At 42.3% G+C, this 23718-nt stretch overlaps 1 protein-coding gene across 1 annotated transcript; it reads right to left on the bottom strand.

Annotated features, from left to right (window-relative positions):
* Positions 1-7980: 7980 nt before the first annotated feature.
* On the bottom strand, positions 7981-14212 carry LOC137325059 (tumor necrosis factor ligand superfamily member 6-like). Its single transcript, XM_067989756.1, has 4 exons — positions 13829-14212; positions 13677-13716; positions 13119-13175; positions 7981-9362 (listed from the first exon to the last, which is right to left on the bottom strand). The coding sequence occupies exons 1-4, from the start codon at positions 14063-14065 to the stop codon at positions 8959-8961; spliced, it is 738 nt and encodes a 245-aa protein (XP_067845857.1). The 5' UTR covers positions 14066-14212; the 3' UTR covers positions 7981-8958.
* Positions 14213-23718: the final 9506 nt, after the last annotated feature.

Raw genomic sequence — 23718 nt, 5'->3', positions numbered from 1 at the left:
GGATTGAAACCCAGCTCCCAGAGGTGAAAGGACAATGTATTTTGTGCCTTGTGGCCTAGTTCTTTTTTCCTTTGTCAGTTATTTCAGATTTTCTCCCCTCTCTCCTGTGCCTCCCCACACTGTACAGATGATAGGGTCCATAGGTTTGATATTCCTGGTTCTCTGTTAATGACACTCTGTAACCAACTACTTGGATGTTTTCAAGAGTGGCCTAGGTTGACATGTCCCTTTCAACCTTTCCTCCTTTCCTGTGAGGAAAGGCCTCCCTTGAGCTTGGTGTGTCCACTTCTGGCATGACAGATCAGGAGCTCAGTAGATGAGGAAGTCGCACGTGTGAATTTACAAATGGTACAATGTGTTAGAGGTGGCACAGTAAGTAATGTAGATGGGAGCAGGAAGTTGCAAAGGGACATTGCTTGATTAAATTAGTGGGCAAAACTGTGGCAGATGGAGTTCAATATGGGGAAGTGTGGGGTCATCCACTTTGGACCTAAGAAAGATAGATCAGAATATTTTCTAAATGGTGAGAAGCTAGGAGCTGTGGAGGAGCAGAGAGATTATGGGGTCCACGTACAGAAATCACTAGATAATTTATGGGAACATGACATTCTAAGTATTCTTTTCAATCCTCATATACAACATCTGTTCGTTAACTCCAAACCTCAAAAAAAAAGCAGCATTAAAACCAGCCAATGGAGATATCCCATTGGAAAATGCTTGTCCTCACATACAAACTTATGAACAATGACAGACAGGAAAAGACAGGAAATGACCCTTTGGTCCATCCAGCCTGTCCCACAACTGTGATGCCTTGTGCATCAAAATATATATATGCACATCACTATATATATATATATATATATATTTTTAGTGAGTTATATATTGTGAGATATATATTTAAATATGTACGTTCCCCACCCCATCTGAAAGTCACGGAATCTCTGTGAAAAAACAGATAAAAACCCAGACCAATTAGGGGAAAAATAATCTGGAAAATTCCTCTCCGACCACCCCCCCACAACCCACCTCCCCTTAGGCTATCGAAAACATAATCTTGATTGCGTTTTATATCATTAGGCTTTGAACTATTGTCACAGGCACCATTTTCACACTATTTCCTACAGGCGTAACCAACCAAGCAAAAAAATGATCATAACCACCAAAGCATTGAAGTGGTTCATCTACAACAGCAAAACTATAGAATATAAGATATTACAGACACTGCATTTACCTGGATTTACCACACAGAACACAAGAAGTGTTAACAACAGAATGAAATAAGATTTAGCACATATTAGCCCCGATTTTACCGTCCCAGTAAAATTGGAGCTGCACACACGGCACCCATAGCACAGGGGTGGTGAGCCCGTCCCCTAATTTGAATAGACAACAGTCACATGATAAAGAAAAGCTTGACCAAAGAACCTGGCCTATAACACACTTGGCTTAAGAGTGCAAAATCTGGCAAGGCAGGACCTCTTAAAGCGTGCCATAAAAGGAGAAATGGAGACATTATGGTGTCAGCCATGGCTCATTGGTAGCACTCACGTCCGAGTCAGAAGATTGAAGGTTCATAGTCCCACTCCAGAGAATTGAGCACAATATCTAGGCTGACACTCCAGCGCCGTACTGAGGGAGTGCTGTACTGTCAGAGGCGCCATCTTTTGGATGACACGTTAAACTTACGTCTGCCCTCTCAGGCCAACGTAAAAGATCCCATGGTACTATTTCGAAGAAGAGCAGAGGAGTTCTCCTGGCATCCTGACCAATATTTATCCCTCAACCAACATCGCTAAAAAACAGATAACCTAGTCATTATCTCATTGCTGTTTGTGGGACCTTGCCGAGTGCAAATTGGCTGTTGCATTTCTTACATTACAACAGTGACTACACTTCAAAAGTAGTTCATTGGCTGTAAACAGCTTTGGGATGTCCTGAGGTCAGGAAAGACACTATATAAATGCAAGTTCTTTCTTTATATGGGGGCAACACTGCTCCCGTTAGTGAGGATTTGGAGGGTCTGGAGCAGGAGGTGCACTAAAGGAAGGTGTCTCTATTTGGGGCTGGAGATCACCTTGCAGTAAAAGCACAAGTGCCAGACGGCTGAATAGAGGGAAGTCATCAACCAAGTCATAGAATCATAGAAGAATCATAGACTTGTTACAGCACAGAAGGAGGCCATTCGGCCCATCGAGTCCGTGCCGGCTCTTTGTAGGAGCAATCCAGATAGTCCCATTCCCCCGCTCTTTCCCCATAGCACCGCAAATTTTTTCCCTTCAAGTATTTATCCAATTCCTTTTTCAAAGCCACAATTGAATCTGTTTCAATCACCCTTTCAGGCAGCGCATTCCATATCATAACTACTCGCCGCATAAAGAAGTTTTTCCTCATGTCGTCTTTCGTTCTTTTGCCAATTACGTTAAATCTGTGTCCTCTGGTTCTCAACCCTTCTGCCAATGGAAACAGTTTCTATTTATTTACTTTGTCTAAACCCTTCATGATTTTGAACACTTCTATCAAATCTCCTCTTAACCTTCTCTGCTCTAAGGAGAACAACATCAGCTTCTCCAGTCTATCCATGTAACTGAAGTCCCTCATCCCTGGAACCATTCTAGTAAATCTTTTCTGCACCTTCTCTAAGGCCTTCACATCCTTCCTAAAGTGCAGTGCCCAGAATTGGACACAATACTCCAGTTGTGGCCGAACCAGTGTTTTATAAAGGTTCAACATAACTTCTTTGCTTTTGCACTCTATGCCTCTATTTATAAAGCCAAGGATCCCATATGTTTTTTTAACCGCTTTCTCAACCCGTTCTGCCACCTTCAAAGATTTGTGCACATATACCCCCAGGTCTCTCCGTTCCAGCACCCTCTTTAGAATTGTACCATTTAGTTTATAATGCCTCTCCTCATTCTTCCTCCCAAAATGTATCATTTCGCACTCCTTCATTAAATTTCATCTGTCATGTGTCCGCCCATTCCACCAGCCTGTCTATATCCTCTTGAAGTCTATCACTATCCTCCTCACTGTTTACTACACTTCCAAGTTTTGTGTCATCTGAAAATTTTGAAATTGTGCCCTGTACACCCAAGTTCAAGTCATTAATACATATAAAAAAACCCAGTGGTCCTAGTACCGACTGCGAGGGAACACCACTGTATACATTCCTCCAGTCCGAAAAACAACAGTTCACCACTACTCTCTGTTTCCTGTCACTTAGCCAATTTTGTATTCATGCTGCCACTTTTATTCCAGGGGCTTCAATTTTGATAACAAGCCTATTATGTGCCATTTTATCAAATGCCTTTTGAAAGTCCATATACACAATATCAACCACATTGCCCGCATCAATCCTTTCTGTTACCTCATCAAAAAACTCAATCAAGTTAGTTAAACACGATTTGCCTTTAACAAATCCGTGCTGACTTTCCTTTATTAATCCGCACTTGTCCAAGTGACTATTAATTTTTATTCCAGATTAGCGTTTCTAAAAGCTTCCCCACCACTCAGGTTAAACTGACTGGCCTGTAGTTGCTGGGTTTATCCTTACACCCTTTTTTGAAGAAGGGTTTAACATTTGCAATTCTCCAGTCCTCTGGCACCAACCCCTATATCTAAGGAGGATTGGAAGATTATGGCCAGCACCTCTGCAACTTCCACCCTTACTTCCCTCAACAACCCAGAATGCATCCCTTCCAGACCGGGTGACTTATCTACTTTAAGTACAGTCAGTCTTTCTAGTGCCTCCTCTTTATCAATTTTTACCCCATCCAGTATTTCAACTACCTCCTCTTTTACTGTGACTTTGGCAACATCTTCTTCCTTGGTATAGACAGATGCAAAGTACTCATTTTGTACCTCAGCCATGACCTCTGCCTCCCTGAGTAGATCTCCTTTTTTGGTCCCAAATCGGCCCCACCCCTCCTCTTACTACCCATATACTATTTATATGCCTATAGAAGACTTTTGGATTCCCTTTTATGTTGCCAGTCTATTTTCATACTCTTTCTTTGCCTCTCTCATTTCTTTTCTCACTTCTCCTCTGTACTTTCTACATTCAGCCTAGTTCTCACTTGTATTATCAACCTGACGTCTGTCATACGCCCCCTTTCTCTCTATCTCTTTCATCATCCACTGAGCTCTGGCTTTCGTTGCCCTACCTTTCCCCCTCCTGGGAATGTACCTAGACTGTACCCGAACCATCTCCTCTTTAAAGGCCGCCCAGTTTTGCCTGCCAATCTTTGATTCCAATTTACCCGGGCCAGAGCCGTTCTCAACCCACTGAAATTGGCCCTCCTTCAATTAAGTATTTTTACTCTAGATTGCTCCTTGACCTTTTCCATAACTAATCTAAACCTTATGATACTATGATCACTGTTCCCTAAATGTTCCCCCACTGACAATGACACTTGCTCCACTTGACCAACCTCATTCCTCAGAACCATATCCAGCAATGCCTCCTTCCTCGTTGGGCCAGAAACATATTGATCAAGAAAGTTCTCCTGAACATACTTCAGAAATTCCTCAGCCTCTTTGCCCTTTACACTATTACTATCCCAGTCTATATTAGGATAGTTGAAGTTCCCCATTATCATTTCTCTATAGTTCTTGCACCTCTCTGTAATTTCCCTGCAAATTTGCTCCTCTATATCCTTCCCACTAATTGGTGGCCTATAGAATACACCCAGTAGTGTAATGGCACCTCTATTGTTTCTTAACTCTAACCAAATGAAGTCACGCAGCTCTCTTGTACTTGGGTGCAAATAAGAAAGATATTTGCTGGTGTCAGGATCAAGATGAAGGTGAGTGTGTTCCTCACTTCCAAACACACTTCTTGTGGGCTTCATCAAGTGCTGCACCGGCCTAAGTTGAGAATTGCCATATCATCTGGGAGGTATAATTTCAAGCATAGTGCACAACCATTGGCCTTTCTCATGCACACTTCTGTTGTGCCTAAGTTGCATGGCACACATTTCTTGAAGATAGAAGTAGCTGCCAAGGAATGGAATACAGGTGTTGAGGTGTCCAAGCAGAGGTGTCCTCTGCTATTAAGGGGTTTCTCAGTGAGGTCAGTAGTCATCGATGCAGAGGACAACCCTGTTCTCTATTCAGTGTTTCTTCTCCTTCCAATAGCATGGGCACTATGGAAATCATACAATGAAGGAATCATGGCTGCTCCCTGGATAACCGCCACCGATGTGCAAAACCCTGTTTCTGTGGTCAGTTACCACCTGAACATTCAGTGCAAACCCTTTCTCTCCATGAAGGCCATTCAGTTCATACAAAAAGCCCCATTACCCACATGGGTCCCACATGTGACTTTTTGCACTTGAGGGAACCCCGCCAGCTAGTGTAACTTACTTGATAGCATGCCTCATGCTACAGTAACCTTCACTCCTATAAAGAAAGAACTTGTATTTATACAGAGCCTTTCACAATCTCAGCAATTCCCAAAAACACTTTACAGCCAATGAAGCATTTTTGAAGTGTAGTCACTGTTGTAATGTAGGAAATGCAACAGCCAATTTGCGCACAGCAAATGAGATAATGACCGGATAATCTGTTTTATTGATTTTGGTTGAGGGATAAATATTGGCCAGGACTCCAGGGAAAACTCTCCTGCTCTTCTTCGAATAGTGCCATGGGATCTTTGGCGTCCACATGAGAGGGCAGATGGGGTCTCGGTTTCATGTTGCATCCGAAAGACAGCACCTTCGACAGTGTGGCACTCCCTCAGTACTGCATTGTAGCGTAAGCCTGGATTATGTCCTCAAGTCTCTGGAGTGGGACTTGAACCCATGTCCTTCTGACTCAGAGATGAGAGGGCTACCAGTCAGTCATGGCTGACACCTGAATGAGAAGAGTTGTCTCTCATCCAAATGTTGTGTCTAGATCAATGTGCAGCAGATGATACAATTCTGTGACAGCTGTTCTTGTGGTGAAGGCAGCAAGCACGAGTATCCTCAGGCCTGTCCAAGTACACGTCCCGGGCTGGCACAGGTGTGACCCAAACACCTCGATGACCTTTGCCCCTGCATTCGTTCCAAAAAGAACAAAAATATATTGAGTGGTATTAAAAAGTTATTTTCCTGTTACTTTGTTTTCAGTTTTCCATTCATCAACTTCTCATTTTCCAGCAAGTGCCTTCCATTCTCTGCCATTGGTTTTCCATTCCTCATGGTTGCTTCCCGTTTTTCTTCCGTGCTTTTGAGCAGCCTTTTGCTTTTGGTGTGGGCCTGGTACCAGAAATTGGAGACGAGGACAAAAAAGATCTGCCCTTCCTCCTCTCAATTAGGGTGCTCACAACCGCCAAAAAGATACCCTTCCTTACCGCTTTGTAATGTGCAACGCCAAACCCAGCAGAAAAGTATTGGTGAGGGAATAAGAAAACAAAAATTCAAAAATGAAGAAATTGCCAGCAAAACCTACTAATGCATGGAGAAAAATGCAGCAAAGAGAACATTAAAACACAAAATCTACCCCATTGTTTGAAGAAGCCTGCCTCAGCATGCCAGGTCCTGTTACTCCATCGTGCCCAAGGGGTTGCCAACCCTCCAGGATTGCCCTGAAATCTCCAGGAATTGAAGATTAATCGCCTGGCCACTGCTGCGAGCAACACCCGGAAGAAAAATCATAGAAACATTTTTTTTAAATGATGTTTTTTTTTCATATTCTTTGAACACTTTTGTTTATTAGTTATAGAAATATTGGAAATGGGGAAAAAAAAGGCTGTTTGACCATGCAGGGCTGCTGAAGGTAGGAGGTGATGTGATGAAACCTCCAGGAATATGTCCAACCAGAGTTGGCAACCCCAGCATGTCCGGTTTTACGGATGATGCTTGCACTGTATGCCAGAAGAGCAGCCTGATTGTTCACCGTCAAAGTGCGCCTCATAAAATCAGACACAGAGCGAATCGGACATGTAACCTTATACATTAGATTTTACAACCTCCATCTGTTGTGTGTGAGGGCCTGTTTGTGGCTCGGGGCCTTGCAAGATTGGGGCTATAGTGTTTGGTGTAAGACTAGGGTATTACGTGGAATTACAAACAGGCCATTCAGCCCAACAGGTCTATGCTGGTGTTTATGCTCCACGTGAACCTCCTCCCACCCTTCTTCATCTAACCCCATCAACATATCCTTTTATTCCTTCCTACCTCATGTGTTTATCTAGTTTCCCCCTTAAATGTATCTGTGGTGTTCACTTCAACTACTCCATGTGGTAGTGAGTTCCACATTCTAACCGCTCTCTGGTTGAAGAAGTTTCTCCTGAATTCCCTATTGTAGGTTTTGACCACAGGCCTATCCCACATGAGTGGAATAAGGCGGCTTGAGAGAAAGCTGGTTTGAGGATAGTTAAACGCTGCACATGAAAGGAAGCAAATATCAACACAGAGATATAGTTAGAACAAAATTTGACACACATCTGTCCATTTTAATGTGTATTTAGAGGGCGCCTTATTTTTTTCTGACGTTTACTCCAACCTAGATGTTCAGAGTGCTTGAGCACTTTGGGCATCCCAGCTAGCTTGAGAAGAATTTCTGAAATCATGACATGCAAGAGTAACTAAAAACATAACTCATCGACACAACCTCCTAATATCGGAGGAATGAAAGATTAGTTCCTGATCTTAGCAAGGCCGTTGTGGGGAAGCCAGGTCCTTTACCACTGGGATGGAGGGGAGGGGGATGGGGATGGGGAGGAAGAAAAGGAAAAGGAAAATTGGAGGGATGTTATCATATCTCCAAGCTCCTATCAGCAGCCTGTAGAGCACCACTATGAGAGGCCTCGGGGAAGCCCTGTTTTGGGCTGCAGGTGCTACATGGCCCCGTGAGACTTGTACAGAAGTCAAATAAAAGAGCAAGAAAAAGAATAGGATTTCACACGCTCTTAAAATAAAAAATGGAAAGCATTCCATTAGACTCCTAAGCACTCATGTCTACACATTTCTAAAGCTTTTTTTTATGAAAATTGAGATTTATTCATAAATAATTTGTCAAATATAAAAATAAACAAATCTAAGATTTACATGCTACAATTGTCATTGTGTAAGTTATTATTGCACAAATGTTTATCATTAAATTGTTTACCAATAAAAATAAAGTGTGCTGTGTTTCAAAGTGACATAAAATCAAGGAGACTGTACATTAGAACATACATTTGCTGTCATATTTTTCATATAGATCACAAACCAATAATGCAACACGACCACATATAATCCATTCACAACTGTATGTTTCTCAGGCAAGCTTCTCTACATTTCACCGGAATATTTTACATTGTATACACAGTCAAACCCATTTGTACTCAAACCTAATTTAAGCAGATTTCAGAAATGATGAAATCATTATTGTAGTCCCAATAGGTTTATCACCTATCAAGGGCTAACACAACCATTCCTGTTACAAGCCAATTGTAAGAAGGGCCCAAAAAGGTCCTTTTCCAGATTTGCATAGTCCCATGTTTTGCATGTAGATTTTCTACTGTTTTTTTGAATAATATGCAACCGCAAAATTCCTAATTGATGACTATTATGGTTTGTTTGCTAATGTTGATGGGTCAATAGACAATAGTCAAAGGAGCAACATGACTAGAAGTGGAGGGGCATCATAATGCATCAGTGCACCAGTCTGCTAGACAAGTGCCAGTCCTACCCATCCTGTACCACCTCCTCCCCCTGTTGCCCCTTTGGGCAAATTCTCTCTCTCAGGTTGGGCCACGGGGAAGGTACCAAGTGGAGAATAGAGGCATCCTCGGAAAAAAGGGTAGGAAAATCAAGGTGCATTTCCTTCTCAAATCCATTTCCAGTTAGGAACTGATATGCGGGGACTTGGGATAAACCAAAAGCCAAAGGTTTTAAATAGTGGCGTTGAGGACCTGGGCAGGGAGAATGCATTTATCTTTTTTTAAATAAAGTTATTTCAGCTTTTCAGTGATATATAAATTAGCGATGTGAACTAAAGCTTATACAATCCAAAGAAAGTTTTAGACTCATCAAAGTTAACTAGGTTTGGATACGACACATTGACATAAAGGCATTCTCCTTTGAAAAGCTGCAATATTCCTGCTTGATAGCTGTTTGTGGCCCATTCCCTGCCGCTCACAGAACAATAGTTTGTTTTCTTGGTTTCCATTAGAATCATGTCTTTATGATAGCGATCCGTTCGTTTGAACACGATGTGCTGCAAGTTCTTGCTTTCTTCACACTTATGCGATCGGAAATAGATCTTTGAGTAAACGAAGAAAAGCCCAGTTTCATTGACAACCAGGCCTCTGTTTTTATATAATACCCCCCTGGTGAAGGCGTGGCCCTTCCTATCATCCCACGGGAGTGGGTTGGAACACGGAGTGATTAAATATCCTGCAATAAAATCATTGCAAATAAAGATCATTAAAAAAAAACAATTCATATTAAAAACAATGTGTACTGAATACTCACTGTTTTAAGTGTTACTTGGGGGTATTTACATTACATGAGTGACCAGGATAACACACGGGGACTGAATGCTTGAGGCAAATGTATCTAATTGGTAACTAATTGGTAATTATTCTGCTTCTACTGTAGTAGAATTAAAATATTATAGTAGATCGATTTTTCAGTGTCATATCAATTCTAATTCAAATGGTTGTCGTTAGAAGTATGGAGGCTGCTGTAAAGTTCCTTGTTGCATGAACAAATGTGAATTACAAAACACTGCTTTTCCATAGTTTTTTATGGAATGAATGCAGCCGAAACTAATGGGACGAAGGTCTGCAGTCATAAAGGGTTTTATGTAAAACAAGTTTGGCCAGTCTCAAATCAGCTTCCTCGTGGGCGGAGGCTCGTGGCACAGGAGTGCCCATGATTGGCTCAGAGAGGGCGTAAAGATGGCGAGTGCGAGGAATTGTCATTACGTAACGGGTAATAAAAACAGAAAATGCTGGAGAAGCTCAGCAAGTCAGGCAGCATCTGTGGGGAAAGAAACAGAGTTAACGGTTCAGGTCGAAGGCCTAACTTTGTTTCATCAGAAGGGTATTCGACCTGAAATGTTAACTCTGTTTCATCAGAAAGGACTTCGACCCGAAACATTAACTCTGTTTCTTGCTCTACAGATGCTGCCTGACTTGCTGAGCTTCTCCAGCATTTTCTGTTTTTATATCAGATTTCCAGCATCTGCAGTATTTTGCTTTTGATTACGTAACGGGTGCTGTTCTGATGTTAGACCGATGTAGAGGGAGCTTTACAATAGATCCAACCATGCTTTACCCGAGGTAGTGCATCATGGTAGCACTGGGAGCTTAAATTGAGACATTTTTCCATTTCCAAACATTGACAATCTGCACCTGGATGACTGTAAAAACGCACCAAAATATATATTTTCAATTCCACTACGTCACAGAAATTAAAACTGACTTTATCATAAACTAACTAAATTTATCCCATTCCTTTTGTAACGCATGGTATCTGGTAATAATTATAGCTGTGAGCAAGTATATAACTTCCTTATTTTTATTTATATCTAAAGACAATTTATACTTTAAAGTACTTTTAGACATAAGTTGATGCAATAAGAAGTCCATTAAGACTTTGATTTGTAATTTTCAGAAGTCCAATACTAGATTCAAGAAATAAAGATTGAGAAAAGATGGAGAACTGACACTCTGCCCCAGACATTTTGCAAATAAATATGATGCAGCACTTAATAATGGTGTTAGAGACAGCTAGTGGCAAGACAGCAATACTGCACCAACTTTTGTTTTTATTATCACAGAATCATAGAAATTTATGGCTCAGAAGGAGGCCATTCGGCCCTACGTGTCTGTGTCGGTCGAAAAAGAGCCATCCAGCCTAATCCCACTTTCTAGCTATTGGTTCATAGCCATGTAGGTTACGACATTTCAAGTGCAGATCCGAGTACCCTTTTAATGCAATGAGGGTTTCTGCCTCTACCACCTCTCGAGGCAGTGAGTTCCAGACCCCCACCACCCTCTGGGTGAAAAAATGTTTCCTCAGCCCCCCTTTAATCCTTCTACCAATTACTTTAAATCTATGCCCCCTGGTTATTGACCTCTCTGCTAAGGGAAATAGGTCCTTCCTATCCACTCTATCTAGGCCCCTCATAATTTTATACACCTCAATTAAATCTTCACTCAGCCTCCTCTGTTCCAAAGAAAATAATCCCAGCCTATCCAATGTTTCCTCATAGCTAAAATTCTCCAGTCCTGGCAACATCCTCGTAAATCTCCTGTGTACCCTCTCTAGTGCAATTACATCCTTCCTGTAATGTGGTGACCAGAACTGTACACAGTACTCAAGCTGTGGCCTAACTAATGTTTCATACAGTTCTAGCATAACCTCCCTGCTCTTATAGTCTATGCCTTGGCTAATGAAGGAAAGTATTCCATATGCCTTCTTAACCACCTTATCTACCTGTCCTGCTACCTTCAGGGATCTGTGGACATGCACTCCAAGGTCCCTCTGTTCCTCTTCACATCTCAGTATCCTTCCATTTATTGTGTACTCCCTTGCCTTGTTTGCTCTCCCCAAATGCATTACCTCACACTTCTCCGAATTGAATTCCATTTGCCACTTTTCTGCCCACCTGACCAGTCCATTGATATCTTCCTGCAGTCTACAGCTTTCCTTCTCACTATCAACCACACGTCCAATTTTTGTATCATCTGCAAACTTCTTAATCACACCCACTACATGTAAGTCTAAATCATTGATATATACCCCAAAAAGCAAGGGACTAGAACTGAGCCCTGCGGAACCCCACTGGAAACAGCCTTCCAGTCACAAAAGCACCCGTTGACCATTACCCTTTGCTTCCTGCCACTGAGCCAATTTTGGATCCAACTTTCCATTTTCCCTTGGATCCCATGGGCTTTTACTTTTCTGACCAGTCTGCCATGTAGGACATTGTCAAAAGCCTTGCTAAAATCCACGTAGACTACATCAAACGCGTTACCCTCATCGACCTGCCTTGTTACCTCCTCAAAAAATTCAATCAAGTTAGTCAGGCACGACCTTCCCTTAACAAATCCATGCTGACTATCCTTGATTAACCTGTGCCTTTCTAAATGATGATTAACACTGTCCCTCAGAATTGTTTCCAATAATTTGCCCACCATCAAGGTTAGGCTGATTGGCCTGTAATTACTCAGTCTAACCCTTTCTCCCTTTTTAATTGACGTTAGCAGTCCTCCAGTCCTCCGAAACCATGTTTGTAGCCAGAGAGGATTGGAAAATGATAATCAGAGCCTCTGCTATTTCCTCCTTTGTTTCTCTTAACAGCCTGGGATACATTCATCCAGGGCTGGCAATTATTATATAAAGAGGCTGTCTGATTTGGAGACCTTGGGAGATGGCAAGATTTAGGAACTGGAAAAGCCCAACAAATCCATGCATTTTTTTTATATTGGCTCAACTTCCTTCTCACCATATCTCTCAATCCCTTCACACCCCATCCGGAAACATACCGGATTTTACTTCTCTTGTAATTTGTTCCATATGACTATTTGCTCCTGGTGTGAAAGATTAATGCCCTAATTTTTAAAACATTGCCCCCTAGTGTTTGAAGCTTTCATCAGCATGAACAGTTTGGATCAACTTTATCGATCCTCCTTTACGATTTTGAAGGTTTCCATTACGTCACTCTGAAGCCTCTCCTTTTCCAACGAGAACAAATCTAAAGTCTGTAATCTTTCCTCACAAGATTCCTGAGACCAGGTATCAACTTTGATGCCCTATTCTTCACAAATTCAAGGGCAATAAAGTCTTTCATATGCTGTTTGATCGAATGTAACTGTCCAATGAACACTTGGGCATACAGCCTTATCTGATACTGATTCAAACCATTCAAGATGGAAGTGATCTTTAAAATATTATTTTTACTCCTTCATTTTTATAGGTTTCTTTTTGCTTTGGTTTCCGTTTCTTGATTTTTTTCCCCCCTCTATCTGCACTGCTCATCTTCCCCTTTTGGTCCACTGCCCTCTCATTCTTTCTTGCTTGTCCTATCTTTGAGTCTCTCCCATTAGTTTCTGTTTCACTTTCTGTCCCTTTACCACTTTAAATTCCACTTTTTTTGATGCTCAATCTACTCTTCCTAGGTAGGGATAAGTAATTACTGACCTGTGATGTGTGCAGCTGCTCGGAGATCCTTGGATGGCTTTGTGATGTTCTGAATTCCTATTAAAAGACACAAGCAATGAAAACATAGCAATCAGAGACAGAACAGCATAGAACATCATACAATCAACAAATACAAGCTTCATTATGGATAACTGCCTCTATTTTTGCAAGTTGCTTAGATTGATTGAATCAAATAGTTCATTGTAAAGGAGCATTAATTGTGAATCTCAGTCCAATGTCAGGTTACAGTAAGTGATTTTAAATCAGCATTTTCCACACTCCTCTTCATTCAAAAATACATCAAAGTAAGTGTGTTGGTGCAGCCCACATTGCTGTATTCCCCCTATTAATTTCCATTATGTTTGATGCATTGTCCTTTCATATTATCTTTCCCTTTTTAATCTCAAAATTGTCCTGCATCACCCTGAAACACAATAAATATAATGGAATTCACTGATGTGTGCTGGGTCCTGATAGGCACCAGAATCATATTTGCTAAACTTGCACATCATGCTGATGAAATATTCCATATTTGCATTTAAATTATCCCATACTCACCAATAATCTTTTCTGCATATGGACCCTTGTCTCCATTACCCTGATAAAAAGAAGGAAAAGAAAAATTAGTTTCCAGATTCTGGAAATGAGGTCTTTATTTATTTATTTACTCCCCCCTGCCCCCGGCCCATTATTTTGCATGGGGAATGTACCTGTTTTATTTCATTGAGCTCCTGTCGGAGATCGAGTAAATAGACTGTCCCCAAAGCTAACCCCGCCAATGCCAGGAGGACCAAGTTCAGAACCAGAATGATGCACACAGTCTTCCAGTCCAGCTTCCGTTTTTTCTTCAACGTGGGCAGTGCCCACGCGGGTGCAGGCACATGAGGATTGAGGTTCGGACGGCCATCCACCATATACACTTGTGGATATAGGTAGTTCTGTTGCATGGTGCAGTCACACAAAAATCAGGCCCACGGTGCTGTATTTCCTATTGTGTCTAATGACTCTTCCTTCAGTTGTCTCTTCGAGAGCAGAGTAATCCACTGGCTCGCGAATGGCAGACCGGGCTTTCAACTGCTGCTCATCCAACCTTCAGAGCTTCTTTTTATAGCGAGACTCCGTTCCGTGTATGGCCTACGCACACACCCCCTTATGATTGAAGTGTGACTACGGCTGACCAAACGTTTCCACACGCTTGACAGAAGACGTTTGCCAAGTCACTTTACATAAATGTGTGCCTTTTATTAACTGATCGCACTTGAGCTAAAGACTTGTGGTTTGTGCCTTAGCTGTTTTTGCAATTGTTGCCTTAAGCCATTTGTGGTTTTAGATGTGTCAGTGAGACATCGCAAATCATATTGATACACACCAAGTTGTTTTCAGAATTCAAGTGTATGAAATCTACATGCCTTTTGCGACCCAACCACACATTTAATACTGCATTTTTGGGAGGGGGATAGGGGGGTTGTGAATGTGACCAGCTGACCATGTAGCACTTCTAATTGAGGAGTTTTTATTTGATTCCTGGCTTTACTTGGCATTGCAGGATACTTAGAAAATTAAAGACCAGAGTGGATCAAGTGTTGCACTTTGAAAAGCTACGCGTTGCTGTCTCTAAATGTTATGGTGCGGGGTGTTGTCCTCACGATGGCCCTCATGCTGAATTAATTTGCATTAACACATCGTGCAGAGGGTTTGAAATATTCCGTCCAATTACATTTTTTTTAAAAACATTTCAATAATCCGAATCAGCCTCCCATTAATTAGAAATGATGTGGAGATGCCGGTGATGGACTGGGGTTGACAATTGTAAACAATTTTACAACACCAAGTTATAGTCCAGCAATTTTATTTTAAATTCACAAGCTTTCGGAGGCTTCCCCCTTCGTCAGGTGAACAATGTGAAAGAAAGAAAGACCTTGCATTTATATAACGCCTTTTATGACCTCAAGACGTCCCAAAGCATTTCACAGCCAATGAGATACTTTTTGAGCTGTGGTCACCATCATAATGTAGGAAACGTGGCAGCCAATTTACACACAGCAACAACAATGAGATAAATGACCAGGTAATTTGTCCTAGTGATGCTGGTTAATGGATAATTATTGGCCAGAACAGACTTTTTTTTCAATTGCTCTTACAAGTGTAGTTGTTAATGTCTGCTTCAAATATTTGCACTTGACCATCAGTAAAACATAATTGTACTATATCCATACTAAGAAATACCTTTCCCCTACGGGCTTAGTGCAAGTGTGGTGAACCGTGGTAAATTCTGGCACATCTAAGTTTTGCTGAGATCTGTGGTGGGGCCATGGTGTAGAAAAGAGACACAAAGTCAAATCTTAGCATCAGAGTTTTGGGTTATGAGGAAAGATTGGAGAAATTTGAGGAAGAATTTTAACCCACCCCACTCAGCGGAAACTGGGCAGGTACGCAGTTAACATAGCTATGCAAAGACTTAGTGTCCTGTTCCCGGTCAATTCTCGCCCACCGTCTAGTGTCACCAACTCTGGTTGGACGTGTTCCTAGAGGTTCCACCACAAGACCTCCCGCCCCCCGCCCCCAATCGCCTCACTCGGTCAAACAGCCTTTTTTTCCCATCTCCAATATTTTTATAACTAATAAACAAATATATTCAAAGAAAATGAAAAAAAAAACAATGAGCTGGAAATTGCTTTTAAAATAACGGTGAGCCAACAGTGGTGAAATCGAAGAGCAAGTTCCAGCGACCGCACACGCGCAATCAAACGCGGAAATCTGGAACTTGATCTTCCTGATTCACCGGTGAAATGAGAGATTCACGTTAAAGGGATCTCACCAGTTGCAATCAATGGAATCAACAGACCAGCGCCAACTTGCTCTCCTGCCCAGCTGGAAACTAACTAATCTCGCCACAAAACAGCTATGCTGAGTTTTTTTAAGGTCTAAACTAAGTTTTAACAGCGTGGTAAGTATTAATGACTGCCAGACAAACTCTTTGGCACTAAAAATTAACTTTTTAAGATGCGGAGTCGCATTACACCTGATTTTAATAGTTTTTGGGCATTTAAAAAAATAATGTTTTAAATTAAAAATTTAAGTTTTGTTTTTACGTTTTCTTTCTGTCTCTTTTATTCGAGTCTCCTAATCTTATCCTCTCTTTATTTTGCTTTCTTGATGTCATTTTATATTACCTTATCGAGAACATCCAGGTTTTTAATCTGCGCTGTTTGTGAATGAACTGCACTTCTTGGTGCTCACAGTGTGGCTTGCTTCAAGCTGATTGACTGAGGGGCTTTAGCAATCTTTTCACCACTCACACAGCCCGGGAAAGAACACTGATGTTATTTGAACTCGCAGTTCAAGGAAGTTGCCGCCAAAAGGAACACAGTAACTTAGTGGGTGAGTTTAAATCTAACAAGCTGATTTGCTGCTGGGAGTAATTTACGGGTATTTTTTTTAATGCCACTGTGATTTTTCTCCCGGGTTGCTCGCAGCAATGTCCTGGAGATTAATCGGCAATTCCTGAAGACTCCAGGGCAACTTTGGAGGGTTGGCAACCTTTCTCCTGCCATCTTAACTGGGCCCTTTGTTTAGGCAGCTGAACCGACCCATGTGATAGAACTGCCTATATTCACCAGACTCAGGCGGGAGCCTCATTAATATTTGCTGATGGGGGTAATATGATGCCCATAGGGCCCTGATGACATTTTAATGGCCTACTGAACAGGCCGCCTGCCGCAGGCTCCCTGCCCAGTAAAACCTAGCTGAGAACAGGAGGAGGCCCTCTAAAGTGAGTCAACAGCTTTCTTTAGTGGGCCAGGAGCAGGAGTGCTCCTCCGGACCGCACAAGGGAAGTCTGGGCCTCTGCTGCCTCGGACTCCTCCTCTTCTCACTCGCAGAATGGCACCGATCCCCATCCCCCTCCTCCCCTTACCATGATGCTGGCAAGTGGCTTCCAGACCCCACAATTCTGACCTACCCAAAGTTGGCCCGCTGCCTCCTTCCACCCATTTTGGGCAGGCAGCTGACCGGCAGAAGGTAAATGAGGCTCAGCCATCGAAATCCCACCGAGGTTTCCCAGTCGGAAGTTCGGCGTCTCTCTTCCGACTTCCCGCCTGGAAGTTAAAATCCACCCTTTAGGGTCTTCAGCCTTGAAAGGAGTGGCTGCTGGAGTGACTTCATAGACTGCAAAAGATAGTAAACCCACAGAAAAGATAAAACTGAGCACGACATTAAGTTGAACCACTGCAGCTGTTGGGTAAGGTAGTCTAGTGGTTATGGTACTGGACTAGTTCAAATCCCACCATGGCGAGTTGAAGTCAATAATTTGGAAGCTGGTTCCAGGAAAATGACTATGAAAGCTGTTGGATTGTCATTAAAACACCAACTAGTTCATTAACGTTGTTCAGGGAACATTCAGGTTTAGGGCCGATGTCAGGAAATTCTTCACACAATGAGTGACTGGCACACAGAAAATGGCTTCCAGCTTGGGTAATGGCAGCAAAAACCCAGGAATCATTTATGGGACAGAAGCTGCAGTGGGAGGACTCTAGTGTTTCTGGAGGAGGAGCAGATCAGCCAAATAACGCCCACCATTATTTAGTGCAGTACTTTAACTGTGTTGAACAGGAAAGTTCAAAAAAATCTGATGTCCATCCATTTTGGTTTCGGGATGGGGATGTTTACAGAGCCTCCTCCTCCCGTTACTTGTTTAATTGTCCACCACCATTCACGACTGGATGTGGCAGCACTGCAGAGCTTTGATCTGATCCATTGGTTGTGGAATCGGTTAGCTCTGTCTATAGCATGTTGCTTCTGCTGTTTAGCATGCATGTAGTCCTGAGTTGTAGCTTCACCAGGTTGGCACTTCATTTTTAGGTACGCCTGGTGCTGCTCCTGGTATGCTCTTCTACACAGGGTTCATCCCCTGGCTTGTTGGTAATGGTAGAGTGAGGAATATGCTGGGCCATGAGGTTACAGATTGTGCTGGAATACAATTCTGCTGATGCCATGAGATTTCATGGGGTCCAGAGTCAATGTTGAGGACTCCCAGGGCCACTCCCTCCTGACTGTATATCACTGTACCGCCACCTCTGGTCGGTCTGTCCTGCCAGTGGGATAGGACATACCCAGGGATGGTGATGGAAGAGTCTGGGGCATTGGCTGAAAGGTATGATTCTGTGAGTATGGCTATGTCAGGCTGTTGCTTGACTAGTCTGTGGGACAGCTGTCCCAATTTTGGCACAAGTCCCCAGATGTTAGTGAGGAGGACTTTGCAGGGTCGACTGGGCTTGGTTTGCCTTTGTCGTGTCCGGTGCCTAGTGGTCCGATGCTGGGTGGTCTGTCTGGTTTTATTCTTATTATGACTTTTTTTAGCGAGATTGTACAACTGAGTGGCTTGCTAGGCCATTTCAGAGGGCAATTAAGAATCAACCATATTGCTGTGGATCTGGAGTCACATATAGGCCAGACCGGGTAAGGACGGCAGGTTTCCTTCCCAAAAGGGCATTAGTGAATCAGATGGGTTTTTTATGGGTTAGCAACAATTAAAAGCAGAAAGTTACAGGCAGCAGTTCTGCCGGCCCCTTAACAATGCAAAACCTGCAACACAGACACTAATTTGATCAAAATCATTTAATGAACCTACTTTGTGTTTTCCTGACAGTTTTGCCAGCTCACTTCCAATGCTCGTGATCTCTGCCCCAACAGGCACATATTAAACTGTACAGCACTGGTGCCTCCTGTTGTTGTCCCACTGTCAGAGATTTCCCCTCAATGTCCAGACCCTTCCCCTGCAACCTGCATTAACAAAAGTTACTTATAGTAGTTCTTCATATTAAAAACTCTACTATAAGGGTCCAATATGAAATGAGTTAAGCTGTCTCAATCCAGTTCCTAGTGGGTATGGGTACAAAGTGCAAAACTGCCTGAAATTTGGCATTTTAATTTAAAGAGGTCGCGGAATTGATGCCGTGGAAAATGGAAATTGTCATACTGGTGCATTGGGTTTGGTCTTGAGGTTGGGGCTTAAAATTCTGCTGCGCACTATCTTTAGCATGTTGGTGAGTGTGTTCCTGTGCATTTATAATGGGTTAATAACTTTGTTTGATGCAAACAGGCATTTTATGAGAGTATGTTAACTAACGTGTTGAGTCAGCACAGTAGGATTTCAACCCAATAACATAATTTATTCAACCTCAGTTCTTAAACTTAGAATGGGCAAGTATTTTTTAAAATTGAGAAACCTCAGTGAGGGGGCAAGGCCCTTCATGAGGAAGGAAGTCTTGCTGCAATCATATAGGGCATTGGTGAGACCACACCTGGAATACTGTGTACAGTTTTGGTCTCCTTACCTAAGGAAGGATATACTTGCCTTAGAGGCAGTGCAATGAAGGTTCACTAGATTTGATTTCTGGGATGAGAGGGTTGTCCTGTGAGGAGAGATTGAGTAGAATGGGCCTAAATCCCCTTGAGTTTAGAAGAACGAGAGGTGATCTCATTGAAATGTATAAAATTCTTAGAGGGCTTGACAGGGTAGGTGCAATGAGGCTGTTTCTCCTGGTTGGAGAGCCTAGAACTAGAAGTCTTAGTCTCAAGATAAGGGGTTGGTCATTTAGGACCAAGATGAGAAAAATTTTCTTCACTCAAAGGGTTGTGAATCTTTGGAATTCTCTACCCATGAGGGCTGTGGATGCCCCATCGTTGAGTATATTCAAGACTGAGATCGATGGATATTTGGACACTAAGGGAATCAAGGAATGTGGCGATAGGGCAGATAAGTTGAGTTGAGGTGGATGATCAGCCATGATCTTATTGAATGGCAGAAAAGGCTCAAGGGGCCGTATGGCCTACTCCTGCTCCTATTTCTTATGTTCTTATGCAGGAGACCATTATGATTAAAAAGAATAGGACAGAATAAGTAGCGATTAGGTGATACCAACCTTTAAAGATCTGAAGCCTGCAAGAAGAGGAGAGGACTAAGAAGAAAAGGGATCTACAGTTTTGAGGTTCTCTTTAATCCTTTAAAGAATTGCTTGGCGATGGTAGATAATGTTCTTTTGGGCCACAAGGTTATTTGCTCAGATTCCTTTCACATGATATTCCACAATAGCCGAGTTAGAGAAAGAGATGGTGTAATGAGTCTTAATTTCAACACCATGACAATACAGGGAGATAGAAGGGCATTGAAAATGACATATTTGAAGCTTAGAGGGAATGAGAGAGTTAAACATTAAGGATCCACAATGTAGGTCAAGATTACGATACTTGGAAATTTGCATTGTCAGTACGCTGTGGGTTAACCATCATAGTTGCTGACTCAATTAACTCACCTAGGAGCGAGTTGTAATTTCTTCAAATGCAAAATGGAAAATGCATATCATTTTTGCTGTATGATCTCAACACTTACTGAAATTTAACAGAAAACATTTCTTGGACAAACCCCTGCCAGTTAAGTGGGTTCAATTTACACGGCAAATGACAAACACGATGAGGAAATCTCAGAACTGCGAAGCGAAGACGTAGCCCAAGTTATCGTTATCTGCATGATGTACAATCTTATCTCCTTACTGGAATTTGAGTGGACAAACAAACCATCTCTCAACAGAACTTTACTTTAAAGTTCTTAGCTGCCTTTCCTGAACACCCTGATATCCTCCCGAAGTCTGGTGCTGCAGCGACTGCCTAGGATATGTTGCATTCAGCTGACATCCACCGCGACCAGCACTTCCAATAAGGATTACTGGACCATGATCAAAAGCAGAAATGCACAGTGGATATTTTCCCCCTCGCTTCCACAGGGGTGCTGATGTAACAAGTGAAAATTTTACACTTGCAATTTTGCGTTGTTTGTTTATTTTGTAATATGGCCCCCACAACTTAAACCGTCCACATTTAAATCAGGCCAATAGCACTAACCAATTTCCATTACCATTACCATCAATTACAAAGTTGGCGTTTATAGCAAGTTAAGTGCGCCGGCTATGTTGGGCAGAAACAGGTGTTCAGTGAGTAGATCGAACCTTGTTAAGGTGTACCACTAAGTAAATTACATGACAATAACCCAAACAAGCAGTTCATGTACAGCTAATCCAACCAGCTTGTTTAAGCTTCAGTGGAGTTCAAGTACCTCTGCGGCTGCTATTTATTGCCTCTGCTATTCTTATGCAGGCAAACATTAGCAGAGAAGAAAGTTACAGCAAATGAGCAATATAGATTAAATCAGAGTATACCTTTTCTATGTGAAGTGCCAATGGCGCTATCATAGTATCATAGTAGGTATAACACAGGAGGAGGCCATTCGGCCCATCGTGCCTGTGCCTGCTCTTTGAAAGAGCTATCCAATTAGTCCCACTCCCCTGCTCTTTCCCCGTAGCCCTGTAAATTTTTTCCCTTCAAGTATTTATCCAATTCCCTTTTGAAAGTTACTATTGCACCTGCTTCCACCACCCTTTCAGGCAGTGCATTCCAGGTCATAACGCGCTGCGTAAAAAAATGTTTCCTCATGTCGCCTCTGGCTCTTTTGCCAAGCACAGGTTCTCTTGACAGAATTTCTTTTGTCCATGTCAAGGTTTAATTAGTGTCAGAATTTTTTTTATCATGTAAGCCGTCCAATGCATGCACAACACACAGCTTTTTTTTATTCGTTCATGGGATGTGGGCGTCGCTGGCGAGGCCGGCATTTATTGCCCATCCCTAATTACCCTTGAGAAGGTGGTGGTGAGCCGCCTTCTTGAACCGCTGCAGTCCGTGTGGTGAAGGTTCTCCCACAGTGCTGTTAGGTAAGGATTTCCAGGATTTTGACCCAGCGACGATGAAGGAACGGCGATATATTTCCAAGTCGGGTTGGAGTGTGACTTGGAGCAGAACGTGCAGGTGGTGTTGTTCCCATGTGCCTGCTGCTCTTGCCCTTCTAGGTGGTAGGGGTCGTGGGTTTGGGAGGTGCTGTCGAAGAAGCCTTGGCGAGTTGCTGCAGTGCATCCTGTGGATGGTACACACTGCAGCCACTGTGCGCCGGTGGTGGAGGGAGTGAATGTTTAGGGTGGTGGATGGGACAGGACATGCCCAGGGATGGTGATGGAAGAGTCTGGGACGTTGGCTAAATGGTATGATTCTGTGAGTATGGCTATGTCAGTCTGTTGCTTGGCTAGTTGTGGGACAGCTTTCCCATTTTTGGCACAAGTCCACAGATATTTGTGAGGAGGACTTTGCAGGGTCGAATGGGCTGGTTTGCCTTTGTTGTGCCTAGTGGTCCGATGCTGGGTGGTCCGTCTGGTTTTATACTTATTATGATTTTTCGTAGCAAGATTTTACAACTGAGTGGCTTGCTGGGCCATTTCAGAGGGCGATTAAGAAACAAGCACATTGCTGTGGATCTGGAGTCACAAATAGGCCAGACCGGGTAAGGACGGCAGGTTTCCTTCCCTAAAGGACATTAGTGAACCAGATGGGTTTTTACAACAATCTGGTAGTTTCATGGCCACCATTACTGATACTAGTTACTACTGATACAGCTACCTGTACACTGACAATGATATAAGAAAGCCTATTACAAATTCAGGTCTGCCGTAGATACGTTCTAAGGCTCAGTGTTATCAATCACTCCCGTAAGCATCCAGCTTTTATGGGAGTTGACTCACACTGCCTTATATCTACTTTCACAATGGCATAACCCAGGGGTATAACCATCGTACACCCTTGTAATCGGAATCGGATATAAGTGTCTTTTGCATACGTACTTCTTTAATTTTTCCAAAGACTTGGTAAGAGGAAACTTGATAAAAATCGATAAGCTGCTTCATTTCATAGTAAGGTCAACATACAGAACAGCTATTATGATCAGAGCCACTTAATCAGGACAACTTATCTTTGTGTAATAATTCAAAATAAAGAGTGCACCACACTTTCCCAAATCAGTGGGCCATCTTACTTGATTTAAACAAGGTGACTTCGAACTGTGCTGCAGAACCACTAACCTTTTAGTCTCAGTCAAAGCCCTCACAGCTTTCTCCTTACAAACCTGACCACCGAGTCTCAATCTCTGTGTTTTATCCCCCTCTGTTCACAGATAAGGATCAAAGACTTTCCAACACAATGGTGTGAGATATTTTCTAATTATTGAGATAAGCTGATGAATTGCTTATTGTTTGCAGTCTTTGAGAAAAACAACTTCATTAGCATATTAACCACCTTTCATCCATGTGCCCTCTTTTAAACTTGCTTTAAAACATAAAAATTAATTATTTCTTTTCCAAATCCTTCCTGTGGAAAAATGATCAAAAATTGCCAAAACGTGACAATGCCTCTAGTCGCTACATGTAACATCATGAATGCGTTTGTGAAGACTTTTTCCATTCATTACTTCTAATGACATCGGAAAAATGTTCTGAAAGAAACAATTTTATGATTTCACTAAAAATAGAGCAATTCTCCACAAATACTTTTACGATGTTGCAACATGTAGTGATCAGGGGAATTGTTACTTCAATGTAGTAAAGTGTTTCTTACGGAAGATTCTGCATAGTAATACTCTTGAAATGTTATAGCTTCTAATACGATGATGTGGAGATGCCGGTGATGGACTGGGGTGGACAAATGTAAGGACTTGCACAACACCAGG

The sequence above is a fragment of the Heptranchias perlo genome, chromosome 9, assembly GCF_035084215.1.
Source record: "Heptranchias perlo isolate sHepPer1 chromosome 9, sHepPer1.hap1, whole genome shotgun sequence".
Lineage (NCBI taxonomy): Eukaryota > Metazoa > Chordata > Chondrichthyes > Hexanchiformes > Hexanchidae > Heptranchias > Heptranchias perlo.
Note: the sequence above shows the minus strand (reverse complement) of the source record. Positions and strands in the feature narration are given on the sequence as shown.

What these genes read in the sequence shown, in the direction of transcription:
- LOC137325059 (XM_067989756.1), bottom strand. Translation starts at nt 14,065, where the DNA reads ATGCAACAGAACTACCTATATCCACAAGTGTATATGGTGGATGGCCGT. An exon ending in ATATGCAGAAAAGATTATTG is followed by an intron (nt 13,176 to 13,676) that starts GTGAGTATGGGA and finishes GTCTTTTAATAG; the next exon opens with GAATTCAGAACATCACAAAG. An exon ending in AGCAGCTGCACACATCACAG is followed by an intron (nt 9,363 to 13,118) that starts GTCAGTAATTAC and finishes ATTTTATTGCAG; the next exon opens with GATATTTAATCACTCCGTGT.